The sequence below is a fragment of the Ammodytes marinus genome, assembly GCF_949987685.1.
Source record: "Ammodytes marinus genome assembly, chromosome: 1".
Lineage (NCBI taxonomy): Eukaryota > Metazoa > Chordata > Actinopteri > Uranoscopiformes > Ammodytidae > Ammodytes > Ammodytes marinus.
Window position 1 is genome coordinate 32,098,490 of NC_137230.1, and position 17,114 is coordinate 32,115,603.

A 17,114-nucleotide genomic window follows, 5' to 3' on the forward strand; every position below is an offset into this window, starting at 1 on the left:
CTCCATCTGTCTGCCTTTGTCCCACCTCACAGGCCTGCCGGTTCACCAGTGGAGTAAAAATACACATAGGAAGGTAGAATAGAGCTATTAAGAATACAGGCCGGGTTATGGTCCCCGAGACTTTAAGTTGAGTTGGACTAGTGGTAAAAATGTGTTCAGATGTTCAGCCAGGATTTTTCAGGAGTGAAGAGTCAATATTGGATCTATACACAATTAAAGGTGCAGTGCATGAATGAAGTTGGTGATTTTTAAGGACAGACTGGTTAGACATGGGATATTAAAAGTATGTTTTAGTTAGTGTCTCATTTCTTGAAAATAAAAGTTGGTTGTTTATTACCTTAGAATGAGCCTTTTGTACATAGGCACGCTGCCATTTTTCTACAGTTACATATACAGACAGACACAAACTTGGCTGGTTTAACTTTACCCGTTTTTATATAAAGTGGGCGTCCTGGGGAAATGCATCTGTTAGTAGACAAAGAAGAAGTTCTATAGTGCAAATGACTGAATACATCTTCACTGTAGCTTCTGTAAATTCTCTGAACAGGAGAGGTAGACACAGAGCATTGCAATATAACTTTCACAATTAGACGATGCCCAAAACACACGTTATTACACCCTTCACCTTTAACAGTCAAAATCTTGCTCCATGGAGGAATCAATTGGCAGGTAATTATGGAGAACGGGGCGAAGTTTACACAGAGATGTTTCCCTTATGGCGCCGCAGCATCACACCATGGGAATACTAAGTTAGTTGGATACAAGCATGATCTTTCAAAAAATCCCCCAATTGCCTATATGCTTTATATAGGAGCTATTGGCTAAAGCTAAAAATAGGGGCGCATTGTACTACCAGCACCCCCCCCCCCCCCCCACCCACACACACTGAGCTGTCAGTGCCCCTTCTACCTCTTTTACAGCCACAGCCCTCCTTCATGTGTTATTTCGAGGGGAGACAGGCCAGCGTGTGATCACCCCCCAACTCTAACTCATATCCCCCCCAGACACACTCGCCCAACCTCTGCTTCCTCCCCTGGCCTCACAAGGAAGGGGGCTGCTGTGAACTCACACACCAATTTGAGAGAGAGGTTTTGTTCCCTGCTGTGCTGGCCCCTGTTTCTTCTCTCCCACACACACTTACACAGACAGACATGAGGGGCAGGGTGTCCTGACATGTGAGCGATGGATGGGTGATGGAAGCAGTCATTTGGGGCTAGTACAGTACAGGCTGTGCAAGGTGTAGGAGTATGGATGGTTGAATGTGTGATAGTTCTAAATTGAGATAATTGTCTTTCGGAATTCGTTGTACTCTAGAAAGAACATGGCCTGATTAGATTGTATGTATGAGGGTTCAAATCTAGTGTCATTGCATCTAATAATTGTGTTCTTAATTTGCATTAACTGGCATTGTTCAATACTCTCTTTTTTCTATTCTACATACTACAGCTGATGATACAAAGTATGTAGTTAGCATGCAGTAGGCACACAATTGGGACATACTTTTATTTATTTCATCATACCATCGCACCTAGAACTTGCCTCTTGCTTATATCAGGTTGCATGCTGGTTGTTTTGACTCCGTTGATGTGACGTCACGTCAGGTGCGCAGTGGATTGTGGGTCAGAATTGCCCAAAAAGCTGTGGTTTTTCTCACTGTTTTCTTTCCATTTGGCTGGTGTGAGACAGGCTGGACGAAAAAAAACAATTAACAAGTAAACCAATTACAAGCTTACCTTGAAAGCCAGTATTGAGAGAAATGCCAATAGCCATTCAATAAACAGCCGCAGAATAAGTGAATGACAGAGGTCAGGGCACTTATTGTGGCTTTACAATGGCCAAAGGACTATAAGGCCTAAGTATCCTTTATATCTCCTTTTAAAATCACCTTTCTTTCTTTGTCTCAACTATCACCACCACAGGCTCTTTGTACGCTCTTTAAGGAAAAGTCAGTCTGCATTAAACAGCTTTAATTGAGCTTAAAAGGCTTTAAATGGCATCAGCAGCTCCAGTGAATTCATTGACGGGGGAAAGCGTAGAATGATAATGAGAAGCATCAAACAAAGGCATGTGCTACCTGATGACTTGAACACCGTGGATGAAAGAGGGTCAAAATTACACAGCAAAGACAAATGAATTAACCATTTTCAATATTATTTTTTTTGTATTTAGTTACAGGAGTTACAGTATCCCTGCGTTCCAATCCCCTTAATTACCTACTATTTAGTATGCCAGAAAAAATATTTAGGATGTCCCAATACATGCATGTCAATTGTAGTATACTGAAAATACATAGTTGCCCCACTAACTCCAATAGCATTTTGCAGTATTCGTCTTTATTCTTGCCATTTCTCGACATAATGAAATACAAATCTTAGTTATCGGATTTGCTTTTCTTTCCCTGTGGCCCTACAACTCTTCTGTATATTAGTATGTAGTGTAGTAAAAAAAAAAAAAAAAAAGAGTATGTGATTTGGAACGCAGGGAATGTCTTTATGACGGCCGGTTCTCACCAATCACTGGATGGGTTAGAATGGGGGCAGTAACAGTATGTACTAGTGCCAACAGGTCTCACAAAGGCAGTTGTTGCTATCTGCTTCAATGCATTTCATATAGCAGAAGAGCTTGAACTGTGGCTGTAAAGAACAGCATGATGCAGTGGAGCAGAAACTTGGGAGTAACTGTTTGTGTTGAATGTGACTGTGGGGTGAGTCGGAAAACAAGTTAATTGAGTTGGAGAGAGAGAAGAGAAACAAAAATGTCAACAATTCTATAACACAAGTCATTGTACAAACAGGGAATTGTGAGTTGTTACGCAGGGCACAAACAGAACAATAGTCAATCACAGTTTCAGCAGTAGTGGCTTTAGGGATTTGCAGCTAAAACTTAATTAGTCTGATTTGATTAATTTCCTATGGTATACAAACTAAAAGTGGCAGTGTGAGTTTTCTATTTTCTTTCACAGTGGCACATTTGTCAAACACCACTGTGATTGGCACATCCGTCTAACAGTTATGAGATGGTTTATGCAAATGGTTGATAAGGATAATGGTTCATCCCCACACCCTCCTATATCTCATTTCACCCAACATGCCCATGTCGTCATGTCAAATAGTTTACCATTTGAAATTGACACGAGTATGGCTTTCACATAAAAGCAAGACTTTTTTAGCCACAAGTTTGACTTCATTTGTCCAATTTGACTTTGGATCACTATGGGTTTACAATGACCTAAAAAAATATATACACATTGAAACTGCTACAGTAAAAGAAGACTGAAAAGTTCTCACTATTTATCATCCAAAGAGAATATTTTTTCTGTATTTAGACCGTCTGTTAGAGCATTTTCTCCTTGCTTGCTTTGTGAACGGTGGTTTTCACAAAGCATTATCACATTGTCAAAGGCCAGCAGCAGTGTCCTTGTCTCTCTCTAATGCAACGTTATCAATCGGATGGACAAGCCAATGATAAATTGACCGAAATACATTTACACACACAAACACTCAAATATAGGCTCTGAAAATTGTACGCATGCCGTCCTTTCACTGTTCCGTGTCTTCAGGTTACTTTTATTCATCATAAAAACTATAGATTTGCCTCTGGAGCTTTAGAACAAAGATAAAAAGAATGTATAGACGTAAAGGAACTAGAGCATAAAGAAAAAAGTGAGTGAACGAAAGAGCGAGATATAGAAAACAGAGAGATGAGGAGAAAGAGAGAGAGAGAGAGAGAGATGGCCTTCTCTAAGGGCAGCAGCAGCAGCAGCAGCGCACAGGCACAGAGCTGTGAGTTCCCATGGTAAGACAGCATGAGCTGCCTATTTGTCAGCATTGATCAACCCATTAAGGGGCTGTGGTGGGAAGCATATTGGTTTTGGAGGCCAAAGGGGCAGAGAGGGAGACAAAGATAAAGCCAGACGGGACGGGGGGGTGTTGAACTCCCGTCCAGCCTCACACACACACACACACACACGCACGCACACACACCGTCTGTAAAAAAGCCTGCAGTCTTCTCCCAATCAAACTAGGACTAGGTCTATGCAGTTCATTTTGCAGGGCCCCAACAGGAAGCTAGTAGGTGTTATTTGTCATACAGCATCTCCGGAGGCTCCACTGTCTAGGCCTATGTGTTATCTTAGCTTTCTAGCGCTGCAACGCTAATTCGAAGCGAGCTAGGTTCTCAGAGAGACTCTGTCACTTACTTGTCCTGTTCCTTAGTGTGCATGTGCGTGCTGCAAAGGGTGGGTGTGTGTGTGTGTGTGTGTGTGTGTGTGTGTGTGTGTGTGTGTGTGTGTGTGTGTGTGTGTGTGTGTGTGTGTGTGTGTGTGTGTGTGTGTGTGTGTGTGTGTGTGTGTGTGTGCAAAGGGTGTGTGGGTGGTGTTGGGTCATGGCCCTAGGGTAAAGCAGGCAGCCTCTTCGCCCAGCCTCTGATGAATTCATATAATTAACTCCTGCCTTGATCTGTCGGCTAATCCTGCACTCAGTAATAAGGGATTAAAATGTCACCTAAGCCACCTGCTGTTATTGAGCCCCTAGACTTTTTTGTGCCCTTCTATCTGTGTGCGACAGTGTGTGTGCGTGTGTGTGTGTGTGTGTGTGTGGGACTGTGTGAACAAGGAAGAGTGAGAGAGACATAGAGAGTGGATAAAAGTAAAGTGAAATATTTTCTCTCTTCGGCACAAAGACAATGTATGTAGAGGACACACTAAAAAGGTAGCACAAAGAAAGATGCAGACTTAACTATACTGCCATATGCTTGTGAGTGAGCGCCACTAGAAAGTCCATACTTCAGTTTGACTGGCTCTGAAAACTCATTGTCACAGTCACTGTAAAAGGGACATGAAAGTGGGATGTGCTGGAAGGTGGGAGATACGGAATCTGTTTTACTATGACCTCATTGGACAGAGTAAAAAAAAGTATAAAAAAAAAAAAGTAAAGGAGTGCCATTGGTTGGCTTAGACCAGCGACCACCTCCACTTGGTTTCCATAGCAACCCCCAAGTGTACTTTTTGGGGTTGTCTAATGACTCTTGTTGCTGCGGCGACTCAGGAGGCTATATACTAATGACACCTCCTGACCAATCACTGCTCTTTAAAAAAACCTGGAAGCTGATTGATCATTGGACAGGGATCTGGGGACTTGAACCTCTTATGTGTTAGACACATTCTGCCCCCAAAACACGCACACACACACCGTCCCTTTCTGCTTACGGTGCTTCGACTGACCTTAATTCTCTCCCACCGCACACTCACATACATCAATGCTTCACCCTCCCTGAACTTTAACTCAGACTCACATGTAAACAAATTCAGTGCATTATTGATGGCAGTTATCCGAGCCAGACATAATAGACCGGGCTGCTTAAGGTCATAGGAAGATGATAAGAATCATGCTAAAAGCCCTTTTAGCCCTTGATCCAAACTACAAACAACATGATCCTATGTAGTCTGAGCTTAAAGGTGTAGTCAGCAATTCTGGAGAATGTTTGTTGTCAAAATCCTTTTTTCTTTTTAAATCGCAGGCATGTTGCTAGCTATGGTGGGCCCCAGTTTACAGAGTCTAGGGCAAAAAGCTTGTGTTAATACATAGCCTAGACTCTAGGCTATGTTTTTTTTCCATCACATACACAGTACGGACAGTTGGTTGATAGTTAATTGAAATTCACTGAATTTGATAAAAAGAGTTTTCTGACAAGCATTCTCCAGAATCACCCGCAGTTCACAATTTCTGGTCAGAACATACGGTAAAGTCAGGCTTGAAAGATGTCTTCCACACCTCTGCTTTATTTTGATGTAAGCTACGGTAATAACTTAAATAGGACACAGCAATATGTTAGAGTCTTGCTGTTGGCATTTGGATGATGTTAATACGGAGTGACTAACAGTGAGTCAACAGGTCAGCGTGTTTCTCAGACGGAGACAGCTGGAGAAAACTACAGACTGTTTGACCTTTTGTATTAAGGATGGTTAATACAAGTGCGAGGCAACATACCCCAATGCACTGCAATATCAAAGGAAATATGTGAGCAAGGTGTACTTCTAGTTAGTGACGACTTACGGTATTGATTCTGTATGTTAGTGTCTACATTATGGAAAACAACATTCATAGTCACCTCCTTGAATGAGTTTAACCATATACACAAATGAAGGTACAGTTACTATATACTGCACCTCTGTGTGGTGAAGTGTGTGCCCAGTAGGCATGACCTGGTATTCCGTTCAAAAAGTATGAAAAAAAAGCAAGGATTCAAAACCACTATTATTTTCCGTCACACTTTGTCTAAGGTATTTGTTGTCAAGTATTGTTGTTTTTCAAAATAACACAGTTTTAGAGCTGTAATCTCAATACCATTATACTGTGAAGTATGCTTAAGGTTATCATACTGTCAGAATATCATAGTGCCTAGTGAGTATATCTGAATCAGAGTCTCTGTGCATTTAAGCGCGTTGTTGGCTTCGTCTTTGTGCTGCGATTGTCAATTCTGTAAGCTTTGTTCTGGTGCCATGACATATTGCTAGGGAAGTGCATTAAAGTCCCCCTGGGTATAGTCCACATGTATAGGCTTGTCTATACATGTTGTCTAGCTGGGTTCTTATGTCTATATTTGGCTGTGGTCAACTGCTGTCAAGTGCTGAGTTGCCTGAGGGGCCCAAACACCCACTGTGTGTGGCGGCCGCCCCAGCTGACTGATCGGAGGGGGCAAGCACCATGATGTGCCGTTCACTGACACTTCCATGTTGGACCTGTCCGCGTGGCCTAGTTAGAAAGATATAAGCCCCCCAAAAAAAATGCCATCATGCCAGATATAAAACAATGCCAAATATGACAGCACGGCGCGGGTACACTCAATAAGGAAAGGGTCTTCAAGGGGCGACCTTTTCCACAAAAGAAAGAGGGAATGTTTTTTTTTCTGTTTCAGAGAAAGCAAAGGGTCGAGTATTTTTCTAGTTTTTATATTCAAACTCCAGGGAGTGAGAAAAAATGAAAGAACAAAGACATGGGGAGCAGAAAAGGACATTTTGGCTTGGCGACGTTGTGCTTTCACCCCCTCACTAAAGAACGGATCTTCAAGAGGTTGTTTATTGATTTCCTACTGTTAACCTTTCACAAGCTGTTTTACAGCCACTCTGTTTGTCGGCTGCTCAATAAGTTTCCAAGGGGGAAGAGAAGGAAGCTGGGGCAGGGTGGGGTTGGCTGTAGAAGGACCAGTGGCATATTGGTCGTCGTAATTTGCAAAAGTGTGTGTGTGTGTGTGTCTAGACCCAGATCTAAATCCCTGAGTGTGTCTAAATGTTTTTAATAATCAGGTTTTGATTTTGTGATTTATTTTTATTTGCACAATTAAAAAAGCATGGTTTTCCTAATTACCATAAATATAACAAAAACACACACAGGAACACTTTATAAAGAAACATATTGTGCAGGTGAGATAAAAAAATAAGAAAAATCCCAGGAGGATTATGAAAGAAATATCACCTCATAGGTCGTTAAACAAGACTTAGCCTTCTGTTGTAGAGGGGGAGGTGAGAGAGGAGGAGGGATGGATGGAGGTAGAGAAGGAACGAGGGTTAGGGTCAGGGATGAGCAGGATATAGCTGGTGACTGGGAGTCTGGAGCCAGGGAGGGGGGACAGGAAGAGCAAGGGCCAGCCTGAACGGACCTCTCCCCGTGGGGCCGGGGAGTGGCTGATGTAATGGCATTAATCTCCAAGTGCCATCTGACTCCCAGTGTGGCTCCGTCATTGAAAAGTGCTAATTCTGCTGAACTGTGCTGGGAATTTCAGGCATCTCTAGAGGCACGGGCCCTGGATTAATTAAACACATGGCTGCCATGGAGCAGTGCACAGATTTATCTCCTCTTTATACGCCATCATCATCATCAGTGGTTTTTTTTTTTACGTTAAGCTCACAGGAGTACAGGACAAACTCAGGACATTAAAAGGTGGAGTCAGCCATTCTGGAGATGTTTTTTTTTTCAAAATCACTTTGTCAAAATCGGTGAATATATCCTCACGATCCTGTGTGTGTGTGTGTGTGTGTGTGTGTGTGTGTGTGTGTGTGTGTGTGTGTGCTGAAAAGAATTCAGGTGATAAAACACAGCCTAGGCTCTGTAAACAGGTATTGTGTATAAACCTATTGTAACTAGCAACATGCCTATTTACAGAGCGTAAGCTGTGTATTAAAACAGCATAGATTGTATTTTGTCTCAGACAGTACAGGCTTTAAGGGCTTAAACACATGTCCTTCCACTAAACATATTGTTACAGTCGCTCCCATCGTTTTGGTGCTAACCTGGGATTTCCCCTCTCTTCCTTCTCTCCCTCTCTCTCTCTCTCTTTCTCTCTTTCTCTCTCTCCAGATGAACCGACCCATCCAGGTGAAGCCAGCCGACAGCGAAGGACGAGGAGGTAATTAACCTTCTCCCAGTCTCTGTTGCACACACCCCCCCATTTAAACACACACACACACACACACACACACACACAAATACACTGGACCGGCGCAAACAAAATCCTTAATATTCTGCTCTCACTAGAGACACACTGGGAGTTAGTAGAGTAGCCCGTAATATAGGTCACTTGCTTCTATTGACTTCCCATCTGTGCCAGCAGAGGGGCTGTCTCAGGTTCACAGCCACTGGTTCAAAGGCAAGACAGAAATACTTTTACAAAATAAATAGAAAATAAATAAGAGAGAGAGAGAGAGAGAGAGAGAGAGAGAGAGAGAGAGAGAGAGAGAGAGGAAGCAACATAATGTTGATTGGAGGATCTCTCAAGAGTTAAAATCAAGTCTACTTACGGATAAGACTCAGTGGAATACACAAAAAAAAACTGTACAGAGACACTGTACTGAGACACAGACACACAGCTTCCCAAATGGGACGTTTATGTATTAGAGGCGTTTGTAACTTATTGTGTGGAACAGAATATGCAGTATTTGCACAGCTGATGTTGTACTGTTTATGTCTGTAAAGCAAACCCACGTATGTACACCATCCACCAAAAATGTCCCTACAGTATCTACCTTCCAATTTACCTTTCTACCTACTTCTGGAACAGTTTACTTAGCCACCTATCTATCTGTCTTTCTGTCTCATTAAAGAGGACATATTAGACTCAATTACAGGTCTTTGTTTTTGATGTTGGACTCCTTTAGAGCAGCTAGACTTGATTGACCACACAGTAAACTCTGTAGGTCTTCAGAAAACGGAGCCTTTCTCCCTCTCTCTGTCGTGCATTTTCAGCCTTCGATCAAAACGGTCTGCGTGTCTGAATTCCTCCTTACCCTTGCCCCCAACTCCCTTGTGATTGGTCACCTTCCATAGGGCTGCCTAGCACCACCGCTCGATTGAAAACCTTAGCTCCATGTATACACTGACACTACTCACAACCCCTTTTGTCTGATTACTGACAGAAAATAAACAGTTAGGACACCTTTAAAATGTAACTTACAGCTTACACTGCTGACTCTGCAACACGACTGACTATCATCGGAACAGCGTTGTCCTTGTACATAAGATGCAGTTTTCTTACTATAGAGCTAACCATATAAGCCTGTATAGGGCTATAACGTCCAAATGGGCATTACTCATTATTTGACACTTTGGCATGGTTTAACAGACTATCTGACATTGTAACAGCATTTGTGGGTTAGAAAAGACGGACAAGCATAATAGGTCCCATTCAAAAGTACTGTCACATGTTTATTCTGTATTTATAAGTACAAGTATAGTTAGACCACCGGTTGACCTCCAATTGAGATACTGTCTATGCTTGAATGGATGCTATTCCTCAAGTTGAACTAGACCATTCGTATTAGACAAATGTTACTCTTTCAAAAGTAAACCCATCACTGTAATGCATTAATCATGACATTACAATTTACAGCTGTGCTTTGACATCGCACAGATTCTCTCGCCCAGCATCTTCCCTCTGCCTTTAGTCCTGACTGACGTGTTGATTGACTAGATCATTGTGAAGCCATTTGGCGCTCCCATCACCGAGGTTAGTGCAGATTAAGCCAGTTAAAGATTTACATGGTTGGAATACGATCTAATTGAACGGGCCTGTGTGTGTGTCTGCCCCTATATGCTTGCCTTTGGGTGATTTAGACTGGCTAGGTCAGATTAGACTGAAGCCACTTTGCTGATTTATGTGGTCAAGTGTGAATCAGATGGGCCCATTTCCATTGACACACACACGCGCACACACACACACACACACAGACACACACACCCCTACAATGTAGATCTTATTTTTTGTGTGTCATGTCGGCGACTTTAATTAACGGCCATCTAAAAACAGGCAAAGTCTGACCGACAAGGCCCTGGGTGAGAGCCAATCCGTGCTCACTACCAAGATAAATTGGATCTCTGGGCTTAAAAAAAGGGGGGAGGGGAGAGGATGGATGGATGGGTCCCAATATCAATTACTACCCCCTTTTTTTCAGCAGAAAAGAGAATGGAGACGAACAGGCAAGTGTGGATGAAATACAGAGGGGCTCTTCGGGGTTTGGCACAGGGCCCCAATGCCAGTCTGTCAGATGAACTTTCTATATGGGAGGACAGGATAGGGACGGAGCGCGCAATGAAATAAGACCAAAGCCCTCCGACAGGCCCCGACAGAGATATTGAGCGTTAATGGCAACAGGAAGTCAGCAGACATGGGCCGGGCGAAAGTAAACCACAGTCGCGGCCTGGGCTGACAATGAAATGAGATTTACTATGAAAGGCCTGTGGTTAAAGGGGGGGAACATAGACAGAGCCGAGCTATAAGGGAGACTTAAGGGAGAGAGAGTATATATAGCCAGGGATGTCAAGGCTGAGGACTATAGTCAGGTACAACCAAATCCCAGTGGGGGGGAGGGGGGGGATCTAGAATGTCAAACCCAGGGCTGAACAGCGGGGGACATTTGACACCTTTTTAAGAATGGAGTCACATCTATCAAACTACCAAGGCATCCGCAATTATCTGTCACGGGAACTTGTGTAAGGGGTCTGAATGACGTGCCTGTGCAGGTATTAGGGCCCATTACTTGACTTGGAGACTTCAGTATAGTATAGCCCCCCCCCCCCCCCTGTTTTTTGGTTCAAGGCATCCCTGAGAGACGTGCAATCTCTAGGGGGGATATAGGAGTGTCAGGAGGAGAAGTAAAAACCAGGGCTCAGAAAATGACTAGGGAGAAAGAGAGAGAGAGGAGGGAGAGGGGGGGTGGGGGGGGGACATAATCCTTGGGCTCGGGCTGCCAGTGTGGATCACAGAGCTGATTCTCTGGCTGTCTATTACAATGACTCATGTTTCGTTTTATTTTTTTCCCCCCTTTGGATTATCAAGGAAGAACGCGAAGCATGCATAGACAGGATGGGGGGCATCACAGCCCCTTTTTTTATAAATCTATTTGAGTCGTTCGACCTTTCCCACCCCACGAAAAATCCACATTCATCTGATGTGCTTAACACCACCACTCTCCCACTCTGTTCTGCCCGATTCTATGAAAAGCCCTGATGATCTCAACTCAGAGATATTGAGAAACAATCAAGGGGGCATGAGTCTTTCTGAACACATCAGTAGTGCAGCAGCAGTACCAGACAGGGTTACTACTACTATATCTCCACTTGAAAACCACCAAGCAATTTTCTCTTCAAGTCAAATAGGGGGGGGGGGGGGGTACCAAGAAATGAGGAAAAAAGTATAGACATCTCTTGGTCTCTCTATCCATCCATTGCGTCCTTTTCACTTTTCCCTATCTCTCTCTGTCTCATTGGTACCGCAGTGAGGGGAGAGATGGAGCGAGTGATAGAGAGAGAGAGATATAGATAGATAGAGAGCGAGAGAGAGAGATAGATAGAGAGAGAGAGAGCGAGAGAGAGAGAGAGATAGTGAGGGTTAGAGATTTGGTGCGAGGCCCGTGGAGGAATATGAGAGAGAAGGGGGGTGAGAGACAGGAAAGACAAAAAAGAAAAAAGAGAGAGAGAGAGCGAGAGTGCTGGTAAGAGATGACAGGATGAGAAAGTTAACGGAGGGTGATGGAGGCAGCTGAGTGAATCTCTGCAGTAAATCATCTCAGAGCCGCCCCGTCCCCGTCCCTATCTCCTCCAAGCCTTTCGCCTTCTTCGCCGAAGGAATCTTATATATTTTTTTTTTCATTTCTTCCACCCTGACCTTGTCTGCTGCTGTGTCTGGCTGAAAGAAAAGGAGATGGGGGCCAGATTATCTATGATTGGAGATGGCCATTATCTAAACACAATCTCAGAGCCAGCCCCCCCACCCGTCCCCCCCTGCTCCTTCAAGACACACTGTGAAGAACCCACTGATGAGAAGAAAGATGATTGGTCAAGCCAGCCAACACCCTCTCTCTCTCTCACTCCCTCCCTCTTTTATTAACTCTGATAAGATGGGTTTTTTCGACGCTCTCAACCAAAATACCCCAGCAGCAACCTCCATCAACATCGGCTTTTTTTTTCTCACACAGAAGTGACACTCACAGTCCATTTTGTTCACACACACACACACACACACACACACACACACACACACACACACACACACACACACACACACACACACACACACACACACACACACACACACACACACACACACACACACACACACACACACACACACACACACACACACACACACACACACACACACACACACACACACACACACACACACACACACACACACACACACACAGTCTCTTTACCCTACTTGTTTATTAGCTCCCCGTACTTTATTGGACACTTTATACAGTGCCAGCAGCAGCAGCAGCAGGGTTGAAGAATCCACACACTTGGTACTCGGGCAGCCCAGTGTGATGCCTTTTTTAATATGTTGTCCACAAGTCTTTGGTCTTTCTGTCTGGCTAAAGGGTGGGGAAGTCTTTGTGAATAGGGCCGTATAGTCTGTTGTTTTTGTCCTTGCCAACCTGCTGCTCTTCAGAAAGGTTGACCCCCAATTCAGGGCCAGTGGAAGAGATTGACAGGACCTTAAGATGTTGCGCACTGTGCTGTCATGCCCCCACACACCCCAGCAGGTAATAAGGGAGAGAGAGAGTGAGAGTGAGGGCTGCTGCTTGGCTGGCTTTAGTCTGCATGGCAATCCACAGGGGAGGGGCTGTCTGGAGGCACCTCACGCCCACACACACACACACACACACACACAAACACACATAAGAGCGCGCTCCACTTTACATGCAAATGAAGCCAAAAGATCCCTCTGTGCCTCTGGACACGATCGCGCAAGACTCGGGAAAAGTCAAGTAGAGAAACCTGGCAGTCTTTGGTGTGTGTGTGTGTGTGTGTGTGTGTGTGTGTGTGTGTGTGTGTGTGTGTGTGTGTGTGTGTGTGTGTGTGTGTGTGTGTGTGTGTGTGTGTGTGTGCACAAGGAGAAATACACTGAGAGACATTTGGACACAAAAGAACGGAGGATTTACAACAGGGTAATAATTCAGGGTTGTAAGGCAATGATTGAAATTACTTTTTTTTTTCTCCTAGCAGAACACAATGGTTAGGCGTCACCATTAGAAAAGGATGTTTTTTTAATGTAGTTAAAAATGTTTGGACAGAATCCTTGAAACAGGCAATTTCTGAGAAAGTGTCCTTGATTGCTCTCTGTGTTGTTGGGAGTTTTTTTTTTTTTTCTCGAGGATGCATGCCAGAAGGGTTCGGGAAGCTCCCATGCCACTTTCCTCCGGGTGAATGGATTGTGACAGCTCTAGCGGTTATAAGTAATGCATTTCACAAACACGCAGCTTGTATCCTCGCAAACAGCCTGAATCACTGACAATTTGAATGTTTGTTCTCGTCTGATTATTCCATTTACCACCTCATGATACTGGATAATCCACTTGCGTACAGCAGATTGGGACCAACAGCGGAAGAAAAAGGTTTTTAAGTGTGTGTTGGTGGTGGTGGTGGTTGTTGCATATCATTGTCACGGGGATAGGGCTCTAATTACCTCTGTTAGCTGGCTAGGAACTAAACATTTGTTAGGAGTAGAATGTGTCGCAAATTAAGAAGTCGCAGGTGTGTTGCGTAAACAGGGAATGCATGTGGGGGTTGAGATATGCAGATGAACGGATACATATAGCATTGCGTGTCGTTTCACAACTATCTCACTACATTACTTGACGATGTCTACATTAACTTCAACACCTCTTCTGAGCTGTGCATGTTGACACTGAATTATACATTAAGAATTGAAAAAGAAAATGTCTTACATTATATACATTTGTCAAATGTAACATTTTACTGTAGTTGAACAGTTTAACATAGGGAGATAGTTGAGTATGCACATTATGACAAGCAGTATCCCCCCAATAAGTAGCCTATACCATCAATTTCTGTTGAGCAATATTTGTTCTAAATCGAATCATTTGCTGTAAACCAAAAGAGTTGATCAATTTTGCTGGTTGTAGTTTAATTTATTTCCCACTCTTCAGCTTCTGGTATTTGTGGGTAGCACTTACTGTGTCAATCAAAACTCATCTTCAGAAAGGGAAGATATATGGGACACAATGAGAAGATAGAGAGGAAAAGAGAGGGAGAAAGTGACAGAGAGATGAGGGAGACGAAAACCAGGTCCTGACAACTGTGCCCAGAACGGGATTAGCTTCATGCCCCTGTTGCTGTTCAATGCAACAACAAACTGACCTGATCCCATTCCAACAATGAAATTACACACAGAGATATGTAAATGTTTTGTTGGTGATTACATTGAAACCTATAGGGCCCTTTTAACAACATAATCACCTATAACCAGCATAGTTATAGTGCAATAATATAGTATTATTGTGTACAAATAGTATTGTCTTACACACATTTTGATTATGTTTACGGGCTATCTGAGGCACATTTATATAATTCAAATCCAAAATGATGCAAGTTCAAACACAAAGAAGAAATAAGATGTTCACTTAAAAAATTATATTAACACATTTAGTTTATATTTGTATCATGAGTAAGTCCATGATACAGAACAGATAATAACATGATATTGATAACTTAAGAATAGTATTGAACCCAGCTGATTAGGTAGTGCAAATCTGGCAACCTCCCTAGAGCATCTGTTAACATCGCCATGTAGTGCAGTAAGAAAGGTGGGAAGAATCAGAGTTTCTTTCCTGAATATATTGCTAGGTGTTAAACTGCTATCTTGAACTGATGTTTTTATATTGGCAGAAATGATGTTAAATTCAAGTAATCCATAAAACTTCAACATTACTTTGAAATACCGTACCAGCCGAAATCATTGACTGAATGTCTGGCTATTTTCTCTATGGGCCAATTCCCATGCTAGTATATACGGTATACTGTAGACATATTTCTAATACTGACCAGAACTTGCACAATATGAGATTCATGTCTATGTTACATCAGATTATTTTTTCGTTTTCAGTTCAAATGATTCCATTTGTGTTTATGCTGTTTTGCTTTGGTCCATTCTCAAAGCCATTTCTCAACAATACATTTGATTTGGATACTTTTCAGTTTTCATTTTCACAGGTGGCACTAACTTATTTGGGACAGGGCCATTAATTAAGTTAAATACACAACAGTGTTATGGCCAGATACCTTTTGACTCTAAACAGTTTTAACAACGGCATATAAAAAAATAGTGTCACTTAAACGCATATTAGTTTAAGGAATGATTCTGAAATGGTGCATTGTCATCTCAGCTTATTACCAAATATGTTCACAGTAAGATTAAGTGTGTGAGCTTGATCATCAAATCTCAACTGTTGTAGGCATACACATGTTGCCCTATTCAAATATTAATATTATTAATAATACGTGTGTGTGTGTGTGTGTGTGTGGTACATAGTCAAACTACCACAGTTCTTCCCTTCTAACCATATACAAAAGGTACTAAAAACAAAGTCTAACTAGCTGTTTGTAACATTTTACACAATGAATCTGGTCTGTGCGCGTACACATGTGTGTGATGGGGTCTGGTGGTGGCAAGCCTCCCAGGCAGCAGCCAGCCAGTGCACCATGCATCAGGCTGTCCTAATGAGACCATAAGAAGCACACACTTCTCTGTTGTGCTGCCTGGAACATTACTCTGCATTTGAAATGCACCCAGCGGTCGAAGAGGCATCTTTTATCGTTGGATGCAGCTGTCCATGCTTTTCTGAACACTTACTACTAACCAAGCTTTTCCCTGACTATACTGCCAGCAGGCAAGAAGTGTTGGACTCATGAGCAGAACAAATATTTACCAGGACAAAAGAGCAAGAGAGAGTTATTCTTTAAAGAGAATATTCCCATTATTGGCAAAACAAAAGCAGAGACATTTGAAAAGTAGACTACACAGCAACCTATTCCTAGCCTGAAGATAAATACTATAGTGATAGGAGGACAATAAAGAGTGGAAAGAGAGATTCAGAAAGAGCAATAGACCGACAATAGAAGGAGAAAGGAGAGGAAAATGATAATCTATATGCATATACCGCTATAGCCCATAACACAAGTAGCACTTTATTCCACAGAGAGAAGAAGCATCAAACCTGACAGCATATGGCGGCTGTGCAAAATCCATTAATTTTTAATATACTGGTCGTCGGCTGAAATGAAAAGGCTTCCTGAGACATGCAATTGTCAGATGTCAGTAGTGTTTTGATAACTTTTTTTGATCTCCCTTTTTTATAAAATTTGCATTCATAAAAACGGGGCAGCTGTCCACATGCCACCTCCGTTTGGACATGGGGAATGGAGAATGACATGGAGACATTTTTCCACACAATTGCTCCCAACTGCAGTCAGGGAGATGAGGCACTAAGGGAGGGGATAACAAAGGAGATGTGTGGAGTTCTTTATGTGGAAGAGAGAGTGAGTGTGCACTGGCTAAGGCCTTGAGAAAAAAAAAACGCAATACAATAATGCCATCACACACTTATAAAGACATTCATATACTGCATACGTATAAGCCTTGAATGCAGATCTGGTATAAAGAACAAATATGAAAGCATAGGTTGACTAGCCAAATCAAAGCATGTCTTCACATCTACTTCAAAATACCTAAACCAAAACTTGAAAGAGTCCAAGTATCCTTGAATCTGCTAATTACATTTTGAAGTATCCACAGTCGAAAATGCTTCAAAAAGACACATA

At 42.7% G+C, this 17,114-nt stretch overlaps 1 protein-coding gene across 11 annotated transcripts in view; it reads left to right on the forward strand.

Moving 5' to 3' along the window:
* celf6 (CUGBP Elav-like family member 6) overlaps nt 1–17,114 on the forward strand; it is a gene marked incomplete at both ends in the record, with an annotated part of 162,804 nt that overhangs the window by 99,850 nt on the left and 45,840 nt on the right. For all 11 annotated transcript variants that reach the window (XM_080030651.1, XM_080030653.1, XM_080030648.1 and 8 more), the window contains one exon: nt 8,355–8,403. In XM_080030651.1, coding sequence (XP_079886777.1) covers nt 8,355–8,403 — 49 coding nt within the window. The remainder of the gene's footprint in view (nt 1–8,354; nt 8,404–17,114) is intronic.